General features: G+C 44.4%; 1 protein-coding gene across 1 annotated transcript in view; it reads right to left on the bottom strand.

Moving 5' to 3' along the window:
- Positions 1–18,073, bottom strand: part of LOC311110359 (neural cell adhesion molecule 2-like) — a gene marked incomplete at both ends in the record, with an annotated part of 404,388 nt that overhangs the window by 104,071 nt on the left and 282,244 nt on the right. Inside the window, one exon of the mRNA XM_084188905.1 lies at positions 3,908–3,982. Coding sequence (XP_084045031.1) covers positions 3,908–3,982 — 75 coding nt within the window. The remainder of the gene's footprint in view (positions 1–3,907; positions 3,983–18,073) is intronic.

The raw sequence follows: 18,073 nt of genomic DNA, 5'->3' as shown, positions 1-18,073 counted from the left end.
TTAGCAGACGCTCTTATCCAGAGCGACTTACATTTATTGAGTGCATACATTTTTTCAAAACAAGAACTCCAAAATAATACAACCAAATTGCAAAACCATCATTTCACTTTTTATCTAGTACGATATATTATCTAGCTTACCTTTTCAGCAGAGAAAATGCAAATGTTTTGAATCCCTTCAACTCCCTTTGTTTATTCCACTGTGTGAACGCGAATCCGAGGTTTACTCTCATCTTGGCCGGGCTCTATCACTTACCCTTTTCACCTGTCTGCTCTCTAATGTTCTGTTTCTTTGGCTTAAATGGAGGAGTACAGATCTTAATTTGAGCCAGTTTGCTACAGCAGGCAGGCTAGAGGCACAATATTGTTACTGTTGTATCACATTGAATGACCACTAGCGACTTATTGGAGCTTTTGAACATAAACCCCCCCCCACCCCCCAATTTTAAAAAATATATATTGCAGCTTTAATCTAACATTAATCTGACTAATTCCAAACTTTCTTTAATGCATCTTAAAATAGATTTAAAATGATCAAATACATACTGTTTGCAGACGAGGATAAACAGACTAGCTACATATCTTACAGGCGTGCCACGGCACTGTTTATGATTGCAGTTAAATCCTTCTCTGCAGGGGAGGGACCAATATAGTCAGGCTGAAATATTGAAGTGGCTATTGCACTCCCTTGAGTTCTGTATTATTGTGTGGATGTGCCCCTTGGTGCGTGGGTACTAAAATTAGACACCTACTCGTCTCTCACACACACACACACACACACACACACACACACACACACACACACACACACACACGTCTTGGCTGTAATTGATTCAGCTTTACTGGGAGAGGCCAAGCGAGTCGGGAGATGTGTGTGTAGTTGGATATAGTATGTGTTGCACAGTGGAGGCTGTTGAGTGGAGGACGGCTCATAATATTGGCCAGAACAGCGCAAATGGAATAGCATCAAACCATGTGTTTGATGTATTTGATACCATTCCAGTGATTCCGCTTCAGCCATTACCACAAGCCTGTCCTCCCCAATTAAGGTGCCACCAACCTCCTGTGGTGTAGGAAAAGTGTGTGTGTGTGTGTGACGAGAAAGAGTGTATGTGTAATAAGAGATAGAGTGAGTAGTGGGAGAGTGTGTGTGTTTTAGAGGTGGCAGACCTGAGGTGGTGTTGAGGCTCAGTAATGAATATGTTTAGCGGAGGGAGAGACAGGGGAAACTCTGGAAAATCCATTTGCTATCAGTGACATGTTCTCTCTCTCTCGCTCTCTCTAATAAGGCATGGATAAATGAGTTGAAGGCTGAAATAGAGGCCAGCTTAGGATCCTAGTAATACTTTATTATATTACAGTATTACATCATTTGTGAAAGCATGAAGGTATATATGCATTCCAAATGCACACATCTGGTTAATTACCATTGGTCATTAGATATAATTAAATTGTTTGATTATTTGTGTTTTTGTGAAGATTTGTGTGTCCCTGTGTGTGTATATGCGTGCCTGTGTGTTTATATGCACCCATATTTTTGTTTAATTAAATATCTATAAGTCAGTAACCATACAGCATATCCCATACATATTTACTGTATAACTCATCATTTTTCTATCCTCACATATACCATATATGTCTATGATATGATTAGACCATTAGATAACTGTTCCTGCCCTTTCACGGTCGGTGACACAGTGGAGTCTTCTGAGGTTTTTCCCAGAATGCCTCAGTGTCTGGATGTCAGCGGGGCACACCAGACACACATTCAGGGAATACTTCACACTCACCACACGAGATTGGTGGCACCTTAATTAGGGAGGACGGGCTCGTGGTAATGGCTGGAGCAGAATTAATGGAAGAGTATCAAATACGTCAAACACATGGTTTCTATGCGTTTGATGCCATTTCATTCGCTCCGTTCCAGCCATTATTATGAGCCCTCCTCCCCTCCACTGACACACACGCACGCAGGTACATGCATACACTCTCAGAGAATACTTCAGGACACTCTGGGAGTCATCCAAAGAGTCAACAAACATGAGATAATTACTGCTTCTTCTGTGGTTCTCTCTCTCTCTCTGCTTAACTAACTCCTTCTTGCTCTCACTCTGTGTGTGTGTGTGAGTGCACGCGTGTGTTTATGCATGTGTGTGTGCTTGTGTGCTTGTACACTGTATCCGTGCAGCTGTGTGTATGTATGAACTGCCTTGGCTGTGAAAGGAGAACTGAGAGGTCACTGCACCCCCTGGCAAGAAATAGATCCTCAGTCAGAGGCCAGTGGAGGAGGGATATGCTATAGAGCTTCCATTCTCCAGCATCCTCTGTACTGTCTGCAGAAGGATCTGTTGAGCTAACATGAGGTGCAGGGATTGTTTGAAGGCTGGGACACTGGTAAAACACTACACAAGGTTGTTCTATTTGTATGTCTCTGGGAGAGGTATTCAACTAATGTTAAACATATTTTGACATGTCAGCCAACCAGCATGTGGTTAAAGTGGAACTCGAGCCAGAGTGGAGCACTGAGAGGCACCACTTAGCAATGGCATCTGATTAAACACTGACATAACTCTATTAATACTAATTTTAATAGTGAAAAATGGTAAGCAAATAAACCATGCAGTTTGCTGGATGTGTTTAACTATACTTGTGGGGACCAGAGTTCCTGACAAGAATAGTAAACGGAAATGTTTTGACCAACTAGGGACATTTTGTTATTCCCCACAAGGTCAAATGCTATTTCTAGGGGGTTTAGGGTTAAGGTTATAATTAGTGTTAGAATTAGGTTAGGGATAGGTCTAGGGATAATATGATTTCGAATGGGACTGAATTGTGTGTCCCGACAAGGTTAGTTATAGAAGACTGTGTGTGTGTGTGTGTGTGTGCCTCCCTTTTCTCTTCACCCTTTCTCCCCATTCTCCAACCCACCCCTCTCCCTCCTCATCCCTCTTCTCTCCTCCTACCCATTTCTCCCCCACTTTCACCCAATCCTTCTCCCTTTGCTTTTCTCCCCACCACCTTTCTCACCCCATCCTTCTCCCTACCCCACTCCTTCCTGTTCCTATGCTCTTCTCTTCTTACCCGTCTCCCCACCCTTCTCACCCCATCTTTCTCCCTGCCCCTCTCCCTTCCTCTGCTCTCCTCACCCCTATCTCCCTCCACCCACCGCCCTCTCTCCCCATCACTCTGCTCTCTGTCCCTAAGCTCTCCTCACCATCTCCACCCCACCCCTCACTACCCCCACCACCCTCTCCACCCTCAGCCATTCCTTCTCCCTGCCCCTTTCCTCCCTGTCCCTCTGCTGTTAGCTCCATGCTGCTCTGTGCTGGCAGGAGAAGACAGGGACACAGCAGGGGTGGAACTGTGGACCAAAGCGCTGCCCGCCCACGCTGCCCCCCTACAGAGCTGCAGGCACTTGGCTTGGGCCCCCTGGTACATAGACCCCCCCAACCAGGGGTGGATAGGGCAGGATCTGCAACAGGGTGGGATGGGCAAGGGGTTGGGTGGAGGCTGGAGGATTGGGGAGTGGGTTGAAACCGTTGGTTGGAAGGGATGGTTATGTAATATAATAATAATAAATAATATGCCATTTAGCAGACACTTTTATCCAAAGCGACTTACAGTTATATGTGCATACATTTTTACGTATGGGTGGTCCCGGGGATCGAACCCACAACACTGGTGTTCCAAACGCCATGCTCTACCAACTGAGCTACACGGGGGATGGGGGTCAACCATGTTTCTCAAACAACGGTTCCATCCACCCCCACCACCTCCATCCAACCCATCGCCCATCCCACCCCGCACCCACACATATTTTGCTGAGAAGGATGTCAGGATGAGATATCCACATTTACATTCGATATAACACACAGACAAGCCTGTTCTGTTTACCATAGCCATCTTACCTGTGCATTTGAAGAACTTGGACTCTCCCACACTTAGCTCCACCTTGTTCAAGGATATGGACACCTGCAGAACAGCTGTGAGGAGAGAGAGAAAGAGAAAAAAGATTAGTATATACACACAAAAACTCACTAAGAGTCTTTACATACCATTCTATGAAGCTCAAATACTTCAAATTATACATCGCAAGAGGCCTACTTCAATGGCAGTCTTCAACGGTGCAAAGCAATGAGCCTTTCCCCTTTGCTCGGAGACTGCTACTACTACACAATAGGGTATCATGCTGAGGTTCACATAGGATGAAGGACTAGGTAACGAGCTGAGTCGCGACAGACACTTCACTTTACCATATAAAAGCTTGAAATCACCCACACAATTCGAATGTAGATGTTCGGCTGCACCTCATTACAAAGTTGTACTTAAGTGCCTTGCTCGCTGCTTACCCCTTCCTGAGCCAAGTCTGCATCCCAAATGGAACCCTATTCTCTATATAGAGCACTTATTTTGACCATAGGCCTGTGACCAGGTCCTATGGGCCCTGGTCAAAAATAGTGCACTAAATAGGGAATATGGTGTCATTTGGGACACAGGGCAGCCAGAGAAGAATAGCGTGAATCTAGTTAGGGGCGACACCAAAGGCAGTGGAGGAGAAAGCACCTTTGATCTTCTCTCTCTCTCTCCGTTTGGCTATCCTTTGATTATCCCTTCTTTCAGTCTCTTATTTTATGTCGCTACAGTTTGTGGTTATGTTCTGTAGATGCACACACACACACGCATGCACGCACGCACGCACACACACACACACACACACACACACACACACACACACACACACACACACACACACACACACACTAAGTCATTTGCTGTGACAGAGAGCTGCCTATAGATGGCAGTAGGTGGACACTACTGTAATGTCACCACATTGTTGCATGCCTGGTAATACACATCTACAGTGGGGAGAACAAGTATTTGATACACTGCCGATTTTGCAGGTTTTCCTACTTACAAAGCATGTAGAGGTCTGCCATTTTTATCATATGTACACTTCAACTGTGAGAGATGGAACCTAAAACAAAAATCCAGAAAATCACATTCTATGATTTTTAAGTAATTAATTTACATTTTATTGCATGACATAAGTATTTGATCACCTACCAACCAGTAAGAATTCCGGCTCTCACAGACCTGTTTTTTTTTTTTTTTTTAATTCTGTATTAACTGCACCTGTTTGAACTCGTTACCTGTATAAATGACACCTGTTCACACACTCAATCAAACAGACTCCAACCCCTCCACAATGGCCTAGACCAGAGAGCTGTGTAAGGACATCAGGGATAAAATTGTAGACCTGCACAAGGCTGGGATGGGCTACAGGACAATAGGCAAGCAGCTTGGTGAGAAGGCAACAACTGTTGGCACAATTATTAGAAAATGGAAGAAGTTCAAGATGACGGTCAATCACCCTCGGTCTGGGGCTCCATGCAAGATCTCACCTCGTGGGGCATCAATGATCATGAGGAAGGTGAGGGATCAGCCCAGAACTACACGGCAGGACCTGGTCAATGACCTGAAGAGAGCTGGGACCTCAGTCTCAAAGAAAACCATTAGTAACAGACTACGCCGTCATGGATTAAAATCCTGCAGCGCACCCAAGGTCCCCCTGCTCAAGCCAGCGCATGTCCAGGCCCATCTGAAGTTTGCCAATGACCATCTGGATGATCCAGAGGAGGAATGGGAGAAGGTCATGTGGTCTGATGAGACAAAAATTGAGCTTTTTGGTCTAAACTCCACTCGCCGTGTTTGGGGGAAGAAGAAGGGTGAGTACAACCCCAAGTACACCATCCCAACCGTGAAGCATGGAGGTGGAAACATCATTCTTTGGGGATGTTTTACTGCAAAGGGGACAGGACGACTGCACCATATTTAGGGGAGGATGGATGGGGCCATGTACCGCGAGATCTTGGCCAACAACCTTCTTCTCTCAGTAAGAGCATTGAATATGGGTCGTGGCTGGGTCTTCCAGCATGACAACGACCCGAAACACACAGCCAGGGCAACTAAGGAGTGGCTCCGTAAGAAGCATCTCAAGGTCCTGGAGTGGCCTAGCCAGTCTCGAGACCTGAACCCAATAGAAAATCTTTGGAGGGAGCTGAATGTCCGTATTGCCCAGCGACAGCCCCGAAACCTGAAGGATCTGGAGAAGGTCTGTATGGAGGAGTAGGCCAAAATCCCTGCTGCTGTGTGTGCAAACCTGGTCAAGACCTACAGGAAACGCATGGTCTCTGTAATTGCAAACAAAGGTTTCTGTACCAAATATTAAGTTCTGCTTTTCTGATGTATCAAATACTGACAATAAAATGCAAATTACTTGCTTAAAAATCATACAATGTGATTTTCTGGATTTTTGTTTTAGATTCCGTCTCTCACAGTTTAAGTGTACCTATGATACAAATTACAGACCTCTACATGCTTTGTAAGTAGGAACACCTGCAAAATCGGCAGTGTATCAAATACTTGTTCTCCCCACTGTATATCACAACGGTTGTGATTTATTTATACTGAACAAAAATATAAACGCAACATGCAACAATTTCAAAGATTTTACTGAGTTACAGTTCATATGAGGAAATCAGTCAATTTAAATAAATAAATTAGGCCCTAATCTATAGATTTCAAATGACTGGGCAGGGGCACAGCCAGGGGTGGGCCTGGGAGGGCATAGGCCCACCCACTTGGCAGCCCAGCCTACCCACTGGGGAGCCAGGCCCAGCCAATCAGAATACATTTCTCCCCACAAAAGGGCTTCATTATAGACATATATACTTATGCACTCACTAACTGTAAGTCACTCTGGATAAGAGTGTACATTTTAAAGTGGCCTTTTATTGTCCCCAGCACAAGGTGCACCTGTGTAATGACCATGCTGTTTAATCAGCTTCTTGATATGCCACACCTGTCAGGTGGATGGATTATATTGGCAAAGGAGAAATGTTCACTAATATGGATGTAAACAAATGTGTGCCCAAAATTTGAGAGAAATAAGCTTTTTGTGCATATGGACAATTTCTGGGATTTTTTATTTCAGCTCGTGAAACATCGGACCAACACTTTACATGTTGCTTTTATATTTTTGTTCAATGTATATCCTCCAACTCTCCATTCTCCCTGTTCTCACTCACACACACACATGCGCACACACACAAACACACAAACCCCCCCGGCCCCACCCCCCGCAAACGCACACACTGCCCCATCACCAGGGTAGCACTATACAACAGTTGCCAGTTCTGTCCTCTCAGCTCAGCTCTGCCCCCACTTCCTCCTCTTCCCTGTGACATGGAGCTCCAGCTGTGCCTGGTGCCCCTGCTCTCCGAGGTAACAAGTAGACCGTCTGCCATACCTTACAGTCGCTCCGTCTGGCTGATTAACGAGCAGAGGACACATATACACGTACGCAGATACGCAGACACACACACACAGACTCTGGCCCGATGCACACACACACACTCCACCCCTCCCTCCATCGCCACTGCATCATTAACTACCAGCCGATTCCTGCTTACAATTAAAAACTCAAACAGGAAGTACCAGTGACGCTCTCAATACGGAAGTGGCCCGATGAAGAGGATGCTAAGCTACAGGACTGTTTACCACGAGTCACCGGCTTCATTAACCCTTTGACGCGTACGATCACATATTTATGATCATTGTTGAGTGGTCCCTGCAGAGTACCATTGCAAATATGTGATTGGAAGAGTAGCAACAGAATGTATGATTTAACAAACACGTCTAAACATCTAAACAATGTTTTGTATTGATGGAAAATAAAGGTCTTCACAACTTTATTCCTCAATTTCACCTTTTATTGTAAAAGATAAATGCAAACTTCATCATCTAAGCATCACATGGAACACATCCACAGCCAAACTAATTATATAAACAAGTCTAAATAACATGTTGCGCTGACAATAAAAAACATAAGTTAGCGATGTAACAACACTGGGGCCCCACAAGGGTGTGTGCTTAGCCCCCTCCTGTACTCCCTGTTCACCCATGACTGCGTAGCCATGCACGCCTCCAACTCAATCATCAAGTTTGCAGACGACACAACAGCAGTAGGCTTGATAACCAACAACGATGAGACAGCCTACAGGGAGGAGGTGAGGGCTCTCGGAGTGTGGTGTCAGGAAAATAACCTCTCACTCAACGTCAACAAAACAAAGGAGATGATCGTGGACTTCAGGAAACAGCAGAGGGAGTACCCCTCTATCCACATCGACAGGACAGCAGTGGAGAAGGTGGAAAGTTTTAAGTTCCTCGGCGTACATATCACTGACAAATTGAAATGGTCCACCCACACAGACAGTGTAGTGAAGAAGGCGCCACAGCATCTCTTCAACCTCAGGAGGCTGAAGAAATTTGGCCTGTCACCTAAAACCCTCACAAACTTTTACAGATGCACAATTGAGAGCATCCTGTCGGGCTGTATCACCGCCTGGTACGGCAACTGCACCGCCCACAACCGCAGGGCTCTCCAGAGGGTGCAGACCGCATCACCGGGGGCAAAATAGCTGCCCTCCAGGACACCTACAGCACCCAATGTCACAGGAAGGCCAAAAAGATAATCAAGGACAACTACCACCCGAGCCACTGCCTGTTCACCCCGCTATTATTCAGAAGGCGAGGTCAGTACAGGTTCATCAAAGCTGGGACAGAGAGACTGAAAAACAGCTTCTATCTCAAGGCCATCAGACTGTTAAACAGCCATCACTAGCACAGAGGCGCTGCTGCCTACATACAGACTTGAAAATCACTGGCCACTTTAATAAATGGAACACTAGTCACTTTAATAATGCCACTTGTTTACATATCTTGCATTACTCATCTCATATGTATATACTGTATTCTATACTATTGTAATAATGTTTACATATCTTGCATTACCCATCTCATATGTATATACTGTATTCCATACTATCTATTGCATCTTAGCCTATGCCACTCTGAAAATGACATTGCTCATCCATATATTTATATATTCTTATTCCACTCCTTTACTTAGATTTGTGTGTATTAGATACAGTGGGGAGAACAAGTATTTGATACACTGGCGATTTTGCAGGTTTTCCTACTTACAAAGCATGTAGAGGTCTGTACTTTTTATCATAGGTACACTTCAACTGTGAGAGACGGAATCTAAAACAAAAATCCAGAAAATCACATTGTATGATTTTTAAGTAATTAATTTGCATTTTATTGCATGACATAAGTATTTGATACATCAGAAAAGCAGAACTTAATATTTGGTACAGAAACCTTTGTTTGCAATTACAGAGATCATATGTTTCCTGTAGGTCTTGACCAGGTTTGCACACACTGCAGCAGGGATTTTGGCCCACTCCTCCATACAGACCTTCTCCAGATCCTTCAGATTTCGGGGCTGTCGCTGGGCAATACTGACATTCAGCTCCCTCCAAATATTTTCTATTGGGTTCAGGTCTGGAGACTGGCTAGACCACTCCAGGACCTTGAGATGCTTCTTACGGAGCCACTCCTTAGTTGCCCTGGCTGTGTGTTTTGGGTCGTTGTCATGCTGGAAGACCCAGCCATGACCCATCTTCAATGCTCTTACTGAGGGAAGGAGGTTGTTGGCCAAGATCTCGCGATACATGGCCCCATCCATCCTCCCCTCAATACGGTGCAGTCGTCCTGTCCCCTTTGCAGAAAAGCATCCCCAAAGAATGATGTTTCCACCTCCATGCTTCACGGTTGGGATGGTGTTCTTGGGGTTGTACTCATCCTTCTTCTTCCTCCAAACACGGCGAGTGGAGTTTAGACCAAAAAGCTCTATTTTTCTCTCATCAGACCACATGACCTTCTCCCATTCCTCCTCTGGATCATCCAGATGGTCATTGGCAAACTTCAGATGGGCCTGGACATGTGCTGGCTTGAGCAGGGGGACCTTGCGTGCGCTGCAGGATTTTAATCCATGACGGAGTAGTGTGTTACTAATGGTTTTCTTTGAGACTGTGGTCCCAGCTCTCTTCATGTCATTGACCAGGTCCTGCCGTGTAGTTCTGGGCTGATCCCTCACCTTGATCATTGTGTTGTCATAATTGATGCCCCACGAGGTGAGATCTTGCATGGAGCCCCAGACCGAGGGTGATTGACCGTCATCTTGAACATCTTCAATTTTCTAATAATTGCGCCAACAGTTGTTACCTTCTCACCAAGCTGCTTGCCTATTGTCCTGTAGCCCATCCCAGACTTGTGGAGGTCTACAATTGTATCCCTGATGTCCTTACACAGCTCTCTGGTCTTGGCCATTGTGGAGAGGTTGGAGTCTGTTTGATTGAGTGTGTGGACAGGTGTCTTTTATACAGGTAACAAGTTCAAACAGGTGCAGTTAATACAGGTAATGAGTGGAGAACAGGAGGGCTTCTTAAAGAAAAACTAACAGGTCTGTGAGAGCTGGAATTCTTACTGGTTGGTAGGTGATCAAATACTTATGTCATGCAATAAAATGCAAATTAATTACTTAAAAATCATACAATGTGATTTTCTGGATTTTTGTTTTAGATTCCGTCTCTCACATTTGAAGTTTACCTATGATAAAAATTACAGACCTCTACATGCTTTGTAAGTAGGAAAACCTGTATGTGACCAATACATTTGATGTGATTTGATAACAACTAGACTTGTTTACAATGTACCACATCTCTGGTGAGCACAAGGGAGAAATGTAATATTGTTTAGAAAGGAGATACGTGTCAAGATAAACTGACAACGGCTAAATTATTTATGATGGCAGCCATGTTTGACAAGTGAAAACTCCCTAATCCCAGAATGCCATTCACAATAAAACTCAAATAAAGTCAAAGATGGCTGCGCCCATAGCCCGAAAGATCAACTTAATTTGGCCACTTTTCAGAATATTACAAATCTTCGATGTGCTTGTTACAGTGTATACAAGAACCGGAGCACATGACTTGACAAGTAGTTTACAGTTTTTGACAAATCACAAAGCAAATAAAATGTTATCACCTCACAGATTATCACCTCAAAATAAAAGCATACTGCCTAGCCATAGCGCAAAAACGCAAAAACTAAACAGGGTTGCCAGATTTGGGTGAAACCATTTTAGGGGGGTTTGTAGTTTGTAATACTTGAAGTTTATACAAATGTAACTACATTTTAGAAGGATATCGATAACTGGTCCACCCACGTAACATTCAGCCCATAGATGACACCAAAGCATAAACCTAGATAATCCTGTCTAGCTCCATAGTTTACGATAACCCATTATATCTACAACCTCACCTCACTCACGGTCTCTGCACACAATATAGCTGATTACACGCACACACCATTCAATCTGATCAGCCACACAAACTACCTCACTTTGTTGCTTACATGACTTGGATCCACCCTGTTCTCACTCTCCTCTGTCCCGACCAGGCTAAAATCTATCCAAACCATAATACTCACTGCATTTGATGATTGTGAAATATCTTCCTCGCTTGGCGACGAGGCAGGCATCTGTAGGCTACATGTCCAGTGGTGATAAAACGTTGATATGAACAAAAAATATTTAGAACGCCATATGCTGGCATATGTAATATATGATGATACCCCACTCTCACTTTGTTTGTTCACAACTATTGTGTCAAACACACCGGACTTAGCACCTCATGTTTCCCGCCCTGTCTCACATGAGCAGACCCTCAGACCGTATGTACATACCCCAACCAGCAGCCATGGATTACAGGCAACAACCACACTGAGCTAAAGGCTAAAGCTGCTGCTTTCAATGAGCGGGACACTAATCTGGAAGCGTATAAGAAATCCCGCTACGCCGCCAACGAACCACCAAACAGGCACAGCGTCAATACAGTACCAAGATCGAATCCTACTACACCGGCTCTGACACTCGTCGGATGTGGTAGGGCTTGCAAACTATCACAGATTACAAAGGGAAACCCAGCCACGAACTGTCCAGTGATGTGAGCCTACCAGATGAGCTACATACCTTTATGCACGCTTCGAGGCTAGCAACACTGAACTATGCATGAGAGCACCAGCTGTTCTGGACTGTGTTATCACTCTCTCTGTAGCCGATGTGAGTAAGACTTTTAACCTTTTACTGCAGTGGGCTAAATCAGGGACACACAGGGTGTTTCTTGGTAGTCTTAAACAAATCTACTTGGAAACAAATGTATACACCTCACACACATGGTTATGGGCTTAAAAAAAAGAAGACACCTGTACCATGTCAGATATAGAGTTGAAATGTATTACATTTTGAGTTTGCATCCCAATATTACTTTATATACATCACAGAAGACTGAACTATAACAGCTGGCAAGTGTCTTCACTGACATTTTCAAGCTCTCCCTGACACAGTCTGTAAAACCTACATTTTTCAAGTAGACCACCATAGTCCCTGTGTCCAAAAATGCCAAGGTATCGCCCCGTAGCACTCACATCTGTAGCCATGAAATGCTTTGAAAGGCTGGTCATGGCTCACATTAACACCATCATCCCGGACACCCTGGACCAACTCCAATTCGCATACCGCCCCAACAGATCCAATCTCTATTGCACTCCACACTGCCCTTCCCACCTGGACAAAAGGAACACCTATGTGAGAATGCTGTTCATTGACTACAGCTCAGCGTTCAACACCATTGTGCCCCCCAAGCTCATCACTAAGCTAAAGGCGCTGGGATTAAACACCTTCCTCTACAATTGGATCCTGGTCATTCTGACAGGCCGCCCCCAGGTGGTGAGGATAGGCAAAAACACTTCCGCCACGCTGACTCTCAACTCGGGGGCCCATCAGGGGTGTGTGCTTAGTCCCCTTCTGTACTCCCTGTTCAACCACGAGTGTGTGGCCGTGCACTGCTCCAACACCATCATTAAGTTTACAGACGACACAACGGTGGTAGGACTGATCACTGGCACCGATGAGACAGCCTACAGGGAGGATGTCAGAGACCTGGCAGTGTGGTGCCATGACAACAACCTCTCCCTCAACGTCAGCAAGACAAAGGAGCTGATCGTGGACTACAGGAAACTGCGGGCCGAACACGCCCCTATCCACAACGACGGGGCTGTTGTGGAACAGGTCGAGAGCTTCAAGTTCCTTGGTGTCTACATAACTAAGGAACTATCATGGTCTACACGCATCAACACAGTCGTGAAGAGGGCACGACAACACCTCTTCCCCCTCAGGAGGCTGAAAAGATTCGTCATGGGTCCTCAGATCCTCAAAAAGTTATACAGCTGCATCATTGAGAGCATCTCGACTGGCTGCATCACCGCTTGGTTTGGCAACTGTTTGGCATCCGATAGCAAGGCGCTACAGAGGGTAGTACGTACAGCCCAGTATATCAGTGGGGCCGAGCACCCTACCATCCAGAACCTCTATACCAGGCAGTGTCAGAGGAAGGCCCTAAACATTGTCAAACACTCCAGCCACTCTCTGCTACCGCGTGGCAAGCGGTATCAATGCACAAAGTCTGGAACCAACAGGACCCTGAACAGCTTCAACCCCTAAGCTTTAAGACTGCTAAATAGTTAATTAAGTAGTTAACCAATAGCTACTCAGAATATCTGAATTGACCCTTTTTGCAATTATCTCTTTTGACTCATCACATACGCTGCTGTTACTGTTTATTATCTATCCCGTTGCCTTGTCACTTTATCCCTACCTACAGTATATGTACAGAATGTATCTACCACAATTACCTCTTACCCCTGCACATCAACTCGGTACTGGTACCCCATGTATATAGCCAAGTTATCGTTACTCATTGTGTATTTATTCCTTGTGTTATTATTTTTATATTTATATTCTTCTATTTGTTCTATTATTTCTCTTTTTTTTTTCTATCTGCATTGTTGGGAAGGGCCCGTAAGTAAGCATTTCACTGTTAGTCTACACCTGTTGTTTTTGAAGCATGTGACAAATAAAAATGTTTTTGTTTTGATAGGAAGTGTCACAAAGCAGAGGCAAACACTGCAAAGTGTTGCTATAGCACTCGCAATGGATCAAATGGGAAACAAATGTGCCATTACACAACTGATGACAACAATGGTGGGTGATGATCGAACATTCAATATATTTTTTTTCTTCTCTACCATTGTCTTTTACTTAAATGATTTCAGTCAAGCTATATTGATTTGTACCCATTAAAGATAACTCAGAATGTTATGAAAACCGACATTGTCTGGCAGTGTCACTTTTTAATCATCTTCTACTATCATCAACAGGCCAATATAATAACCCTCAAACTGCTAAGTCAACCACATACTCCCCCACTCCTCTCTCTCTCTCTTTCCTCAAACAATAGAATAACCCAGATCCCCCACATCATAACCCCTTTGGGTTTCCTTCCTCAACACACCATTGTGTTTGCATGTCACCTCACAGCCTGTGGTCACGTAGTTGAGGAAATGACCAAGAATGCACTTTACTTTCCTTTTCCTCTGTTGCTGTACAGTAGCGCTGTGTCGAGGGGGCTGCCTGGTGTGTGTGTGTGTGTGTGTGTGTGTGTGTGTATGTGTTGAACACTAACTCTGTGTCGAGGGGGCTGCCTGGTGTGTGTGTGGGTGTGTGTATGTGTGTGTTGTACACCAGCTCTGTGATGTCAAGGGGGGCGCCTGGAACGCCTTCAAGTCCTCTGTGAAATCACAGGGAATTACAGCCGAGCAGTCCCTTCCAGTCTCGCCTCGGGGCACATCTGCACTGTGTGCTTAATTACCACTAACACACAAGCTCTACGCAGGGGTGTTTGTTTAGAATGCCAAGCAATGGAAGTAACGGAGCCTGTTACAGAACGGGACTACTGTAGGACTATACTACAAAACAAATCCTTTGAAATCTATTGGGCAGTTGATTGGGCCCTCTTGTCAATCAATTCATGTACTGGTAGGGAAGAACGAGAGCAGGTGACTGAAGCTCGGACACATCTGTCTGTCTGTCTGCCCAGCCGTCCATCCATCCGTCTCACTCCTTGTCCTGTCACTATGGCATTCATTCCTCTGGACATGACAGTGGTGGCTCTTGTCACCAAACCATGTCCAATCGTCCTGACATATCAGCTCATGTATGGTCCCAGGCAGAACTAGCGCTCTTTCTTTCCCTCTCTCACCATCCCTCGATGCATTTCTCATCCACTGCTTTTCCAATTTCCCTCTCCTTTCTTTAAGCCTCTTATACCGCAAGCTGGCCTCGTGGAGATGGAGAGAGACCACCCTCTATTTGCTTGGACTCCGATGGATTTATTCATATGCGCGCACATAGACCCACAGACACACACACACAAACACACAGGGCCGTCTCTAGCCTTTTGGGGTCAAAACAAGACATTTTTGCAGTTTAAAATATATTTTCCTGCAATTCTACACATTTTGTAATGACTTATGTCATGTTAATATGATATCTGAGTGAGAATTATTTACTAAATCAAATGGGGGCCCCCTGGAGGTCAGGGCCCCTGGTGTATTCTATTATTCTTCCCTATCAATAGTAAGTTGAGACCTCGACTGAGTTTCTTTGGTTGGGGGCACCCTAGTGGCAGAGGGCCCTAAGCGTTCACTTATGTTGCTTATGCCTGGAGCTGGCCCAACACACACCACACACACACACACACACACACACACACACACACACACACCCACACACCCCACCCACACACACACAGTTTTCACGGTACAGTAACATACTGTGGATGTAGAATTACTTTCTTTTTGGGTTTTATATTCAAGGTGAGTATCACTCCCTCTGTCCATAGTTATTGTGTGGGTCAATTGGCATGTTTTGTCTTAGAGGCCCCATACATCCAAGTGCGTGTGGCTGCTGTGTGTGTGTGTGTGTGTGTGTGTGTGTGTGTGTGTGTGTGTGGCTGCCCTTCAAAATGCTATCTGTCTCTATATGGAGGTTTTAATGCTGGAGCGTGACCTTGGGTTACCAGCTACGGACAATAAACTGTCTTTCACCACACACACACTCACGCACTAATGAACACACACACACACTCACAGACACACACACACTAACAACAACTAGAGAAATAAACACTTCAATAAACAGTAAATTGTCCTTGAAGAGAACAATGTCCACAGAAACACACAAAAGCAACAAACACTACAACAGTTAATGTCCTTGAACAACGTCCACCAAACATCACAGTGGGTATACAGCGTTAACAATTATACATGGAAGCACTTTGCCATTGATTGAGTCAACCTTGATGAACAACAGATGTGCAACATGTCAAGATCAATGTCAAGTACATGTGAACAACTAGAATTAACCACCGCTGAACTTTTGAACCCCTGAAGCCCATTTGGTGGCCCGATATACCCTTCTCACACACATACACGTTCCCAAGCATTGGAGTGCTCACAGAACATAGGAAGTCATAGGTGGAAACACTTTGTCATTAATTGAGTTTCACAACCTAAATTAACCTAAACTCTTAAACCCTGGAAGCCCATAACACTGTATATATTACACTGAACAAAAATATAAACACAACAGGTTAAGTATTGGTCCCATGTTTCATGAAAATAAATTAAGAAATCCCAGAAATGTTCCATACGAACAAAAATATTATTTCTCTCAAATTTTGTGCTGAGGAGTATTTATGTCTATAATAAAGCCCTTTTGTGGAAAGAAAAATAAAATTATTCTGATTGGCAGGGCCTTGCTCCCCAGTGGGTGGGCCTTTGCCCTCCAAGGGCACCCCTGCCCAATCACGTTAAATCCATAGATTAGGGCCTTTATAGATTAGGGCCTTTACTTATTTCAATTGACTGATTTCCTTATACGAACTGTAACTCAGTAACATCTTTGAAATTGTTTCATGTTGCGTTTATAAATTTTTTCAGTATATAATATGGTGGCCCAATATACCCTTCTCGCAAAGTTTGCACTCTGTAGAAATATTGATGTTACACATATTGATGTTACACAGGAAATGGAAATGACTTACTTGATGTACTGTAGCTTATTGACATGCTCAGTAAAGTTTGCTAAAAGTTTGAAACACACTTATAGGGTGAAAGTGTACAAAGAATTGGAGCACAGCGATTGTATGAATGTGAAAAACACAGGATATAGGGAAAAAAATGCTCTCATCACACAAGGCATATACACACACCAACATAAAAATAAGTACATAATGAAAGCAATAGAACCTATTAGCAGGAGGTCCATTTGGGTTTTTCCAATTACTACCTTGCAATCACTACTTTCAGACGGTCCCGCATCTGAAAGGCGTCAAAATGGTCTTCTATTCACCCAGGATGATGGGGTGATGGGGAGAGCACAGGCATTGAGACCCACACATTCACCATTGTGACCATTGTGACCTCTACGGAGTTGTCGGTGCCCCCCACCCCATTCACAAGCCAGTTTCTATAACAGATTGTCTGAAAACTGTGTCAGCAAGAGAGTCAACGATAGAGCAAAATAGAGAGTAATCACATTGGTTCCAGTATTGTCCTATGTATTTATAGAAACGCATTAGCTAGAATGCGGGACATGCCCCGGTAAACATAGGTAGGAGATAACGTCCTTAAAATTGGCTCTTTTCAAAATAGAAATGAGATTAGGATTGGAAAATACAGTGGGGCATCGTAACAATACACTCTCTGTTTTATTTCCTCTGTCTACCCCGCTTCCTCCATTTTGTTCTCTATCTCCTCCCACTCATTCTATTTTCCTCTCCCGTTCTCTTACTAAGACTGTCTCAGTCTTTCTATAAACTACTGTCTGTTTCTCTTTTCATCTTCCTCTCTCTCGTTCACTCTCTCTTGCTGACAATTTCTCTCTCTCTCATTCCCTCTCTCACCGATTTTCACTCTCTCTTGTTAACTAGGCCGGTATTTCTTGGCCTCTCTCTCTCTCTTCCTCTCTGTCTAGTTGTCTCTCTGCTCTTATTGCTTTGTCTGTCTCTTTATCCTTCTCTCTCTCTTTCTCATTTCTCTCCCTCCTTCCTTCCCTCCCTCTCTCCCTGGGCTAATTAAATCAGGAGCTGCCACATGTTTCTGTGTATGACTACATCAGCCCTTCAGGCGCACTGGGCTCAGTCAAGCGGATCACAGAGATTCTGCAACTATAAATACAGGTAAGGCTGCTCAGAGATGACCCTTCT

Source organism: Coregonus lavaretus (assembly GCF_964263955.1).
Source record: "Coregonus lavaretus genome assembly, contig: SUPER_35_unloc_4, whole genome shotgun sequence".
Classification (NCBI taxonomy): domain Eukaryota; kingdom Metazoa; phylum Chordata; class Actinopteri; order Salmoniformes; family Salmonidae; genus Coregonus; species Coregonus lavaretus.
This window is presented reverse-complemented; position numbering and strand designations above follow the sequence as displayed.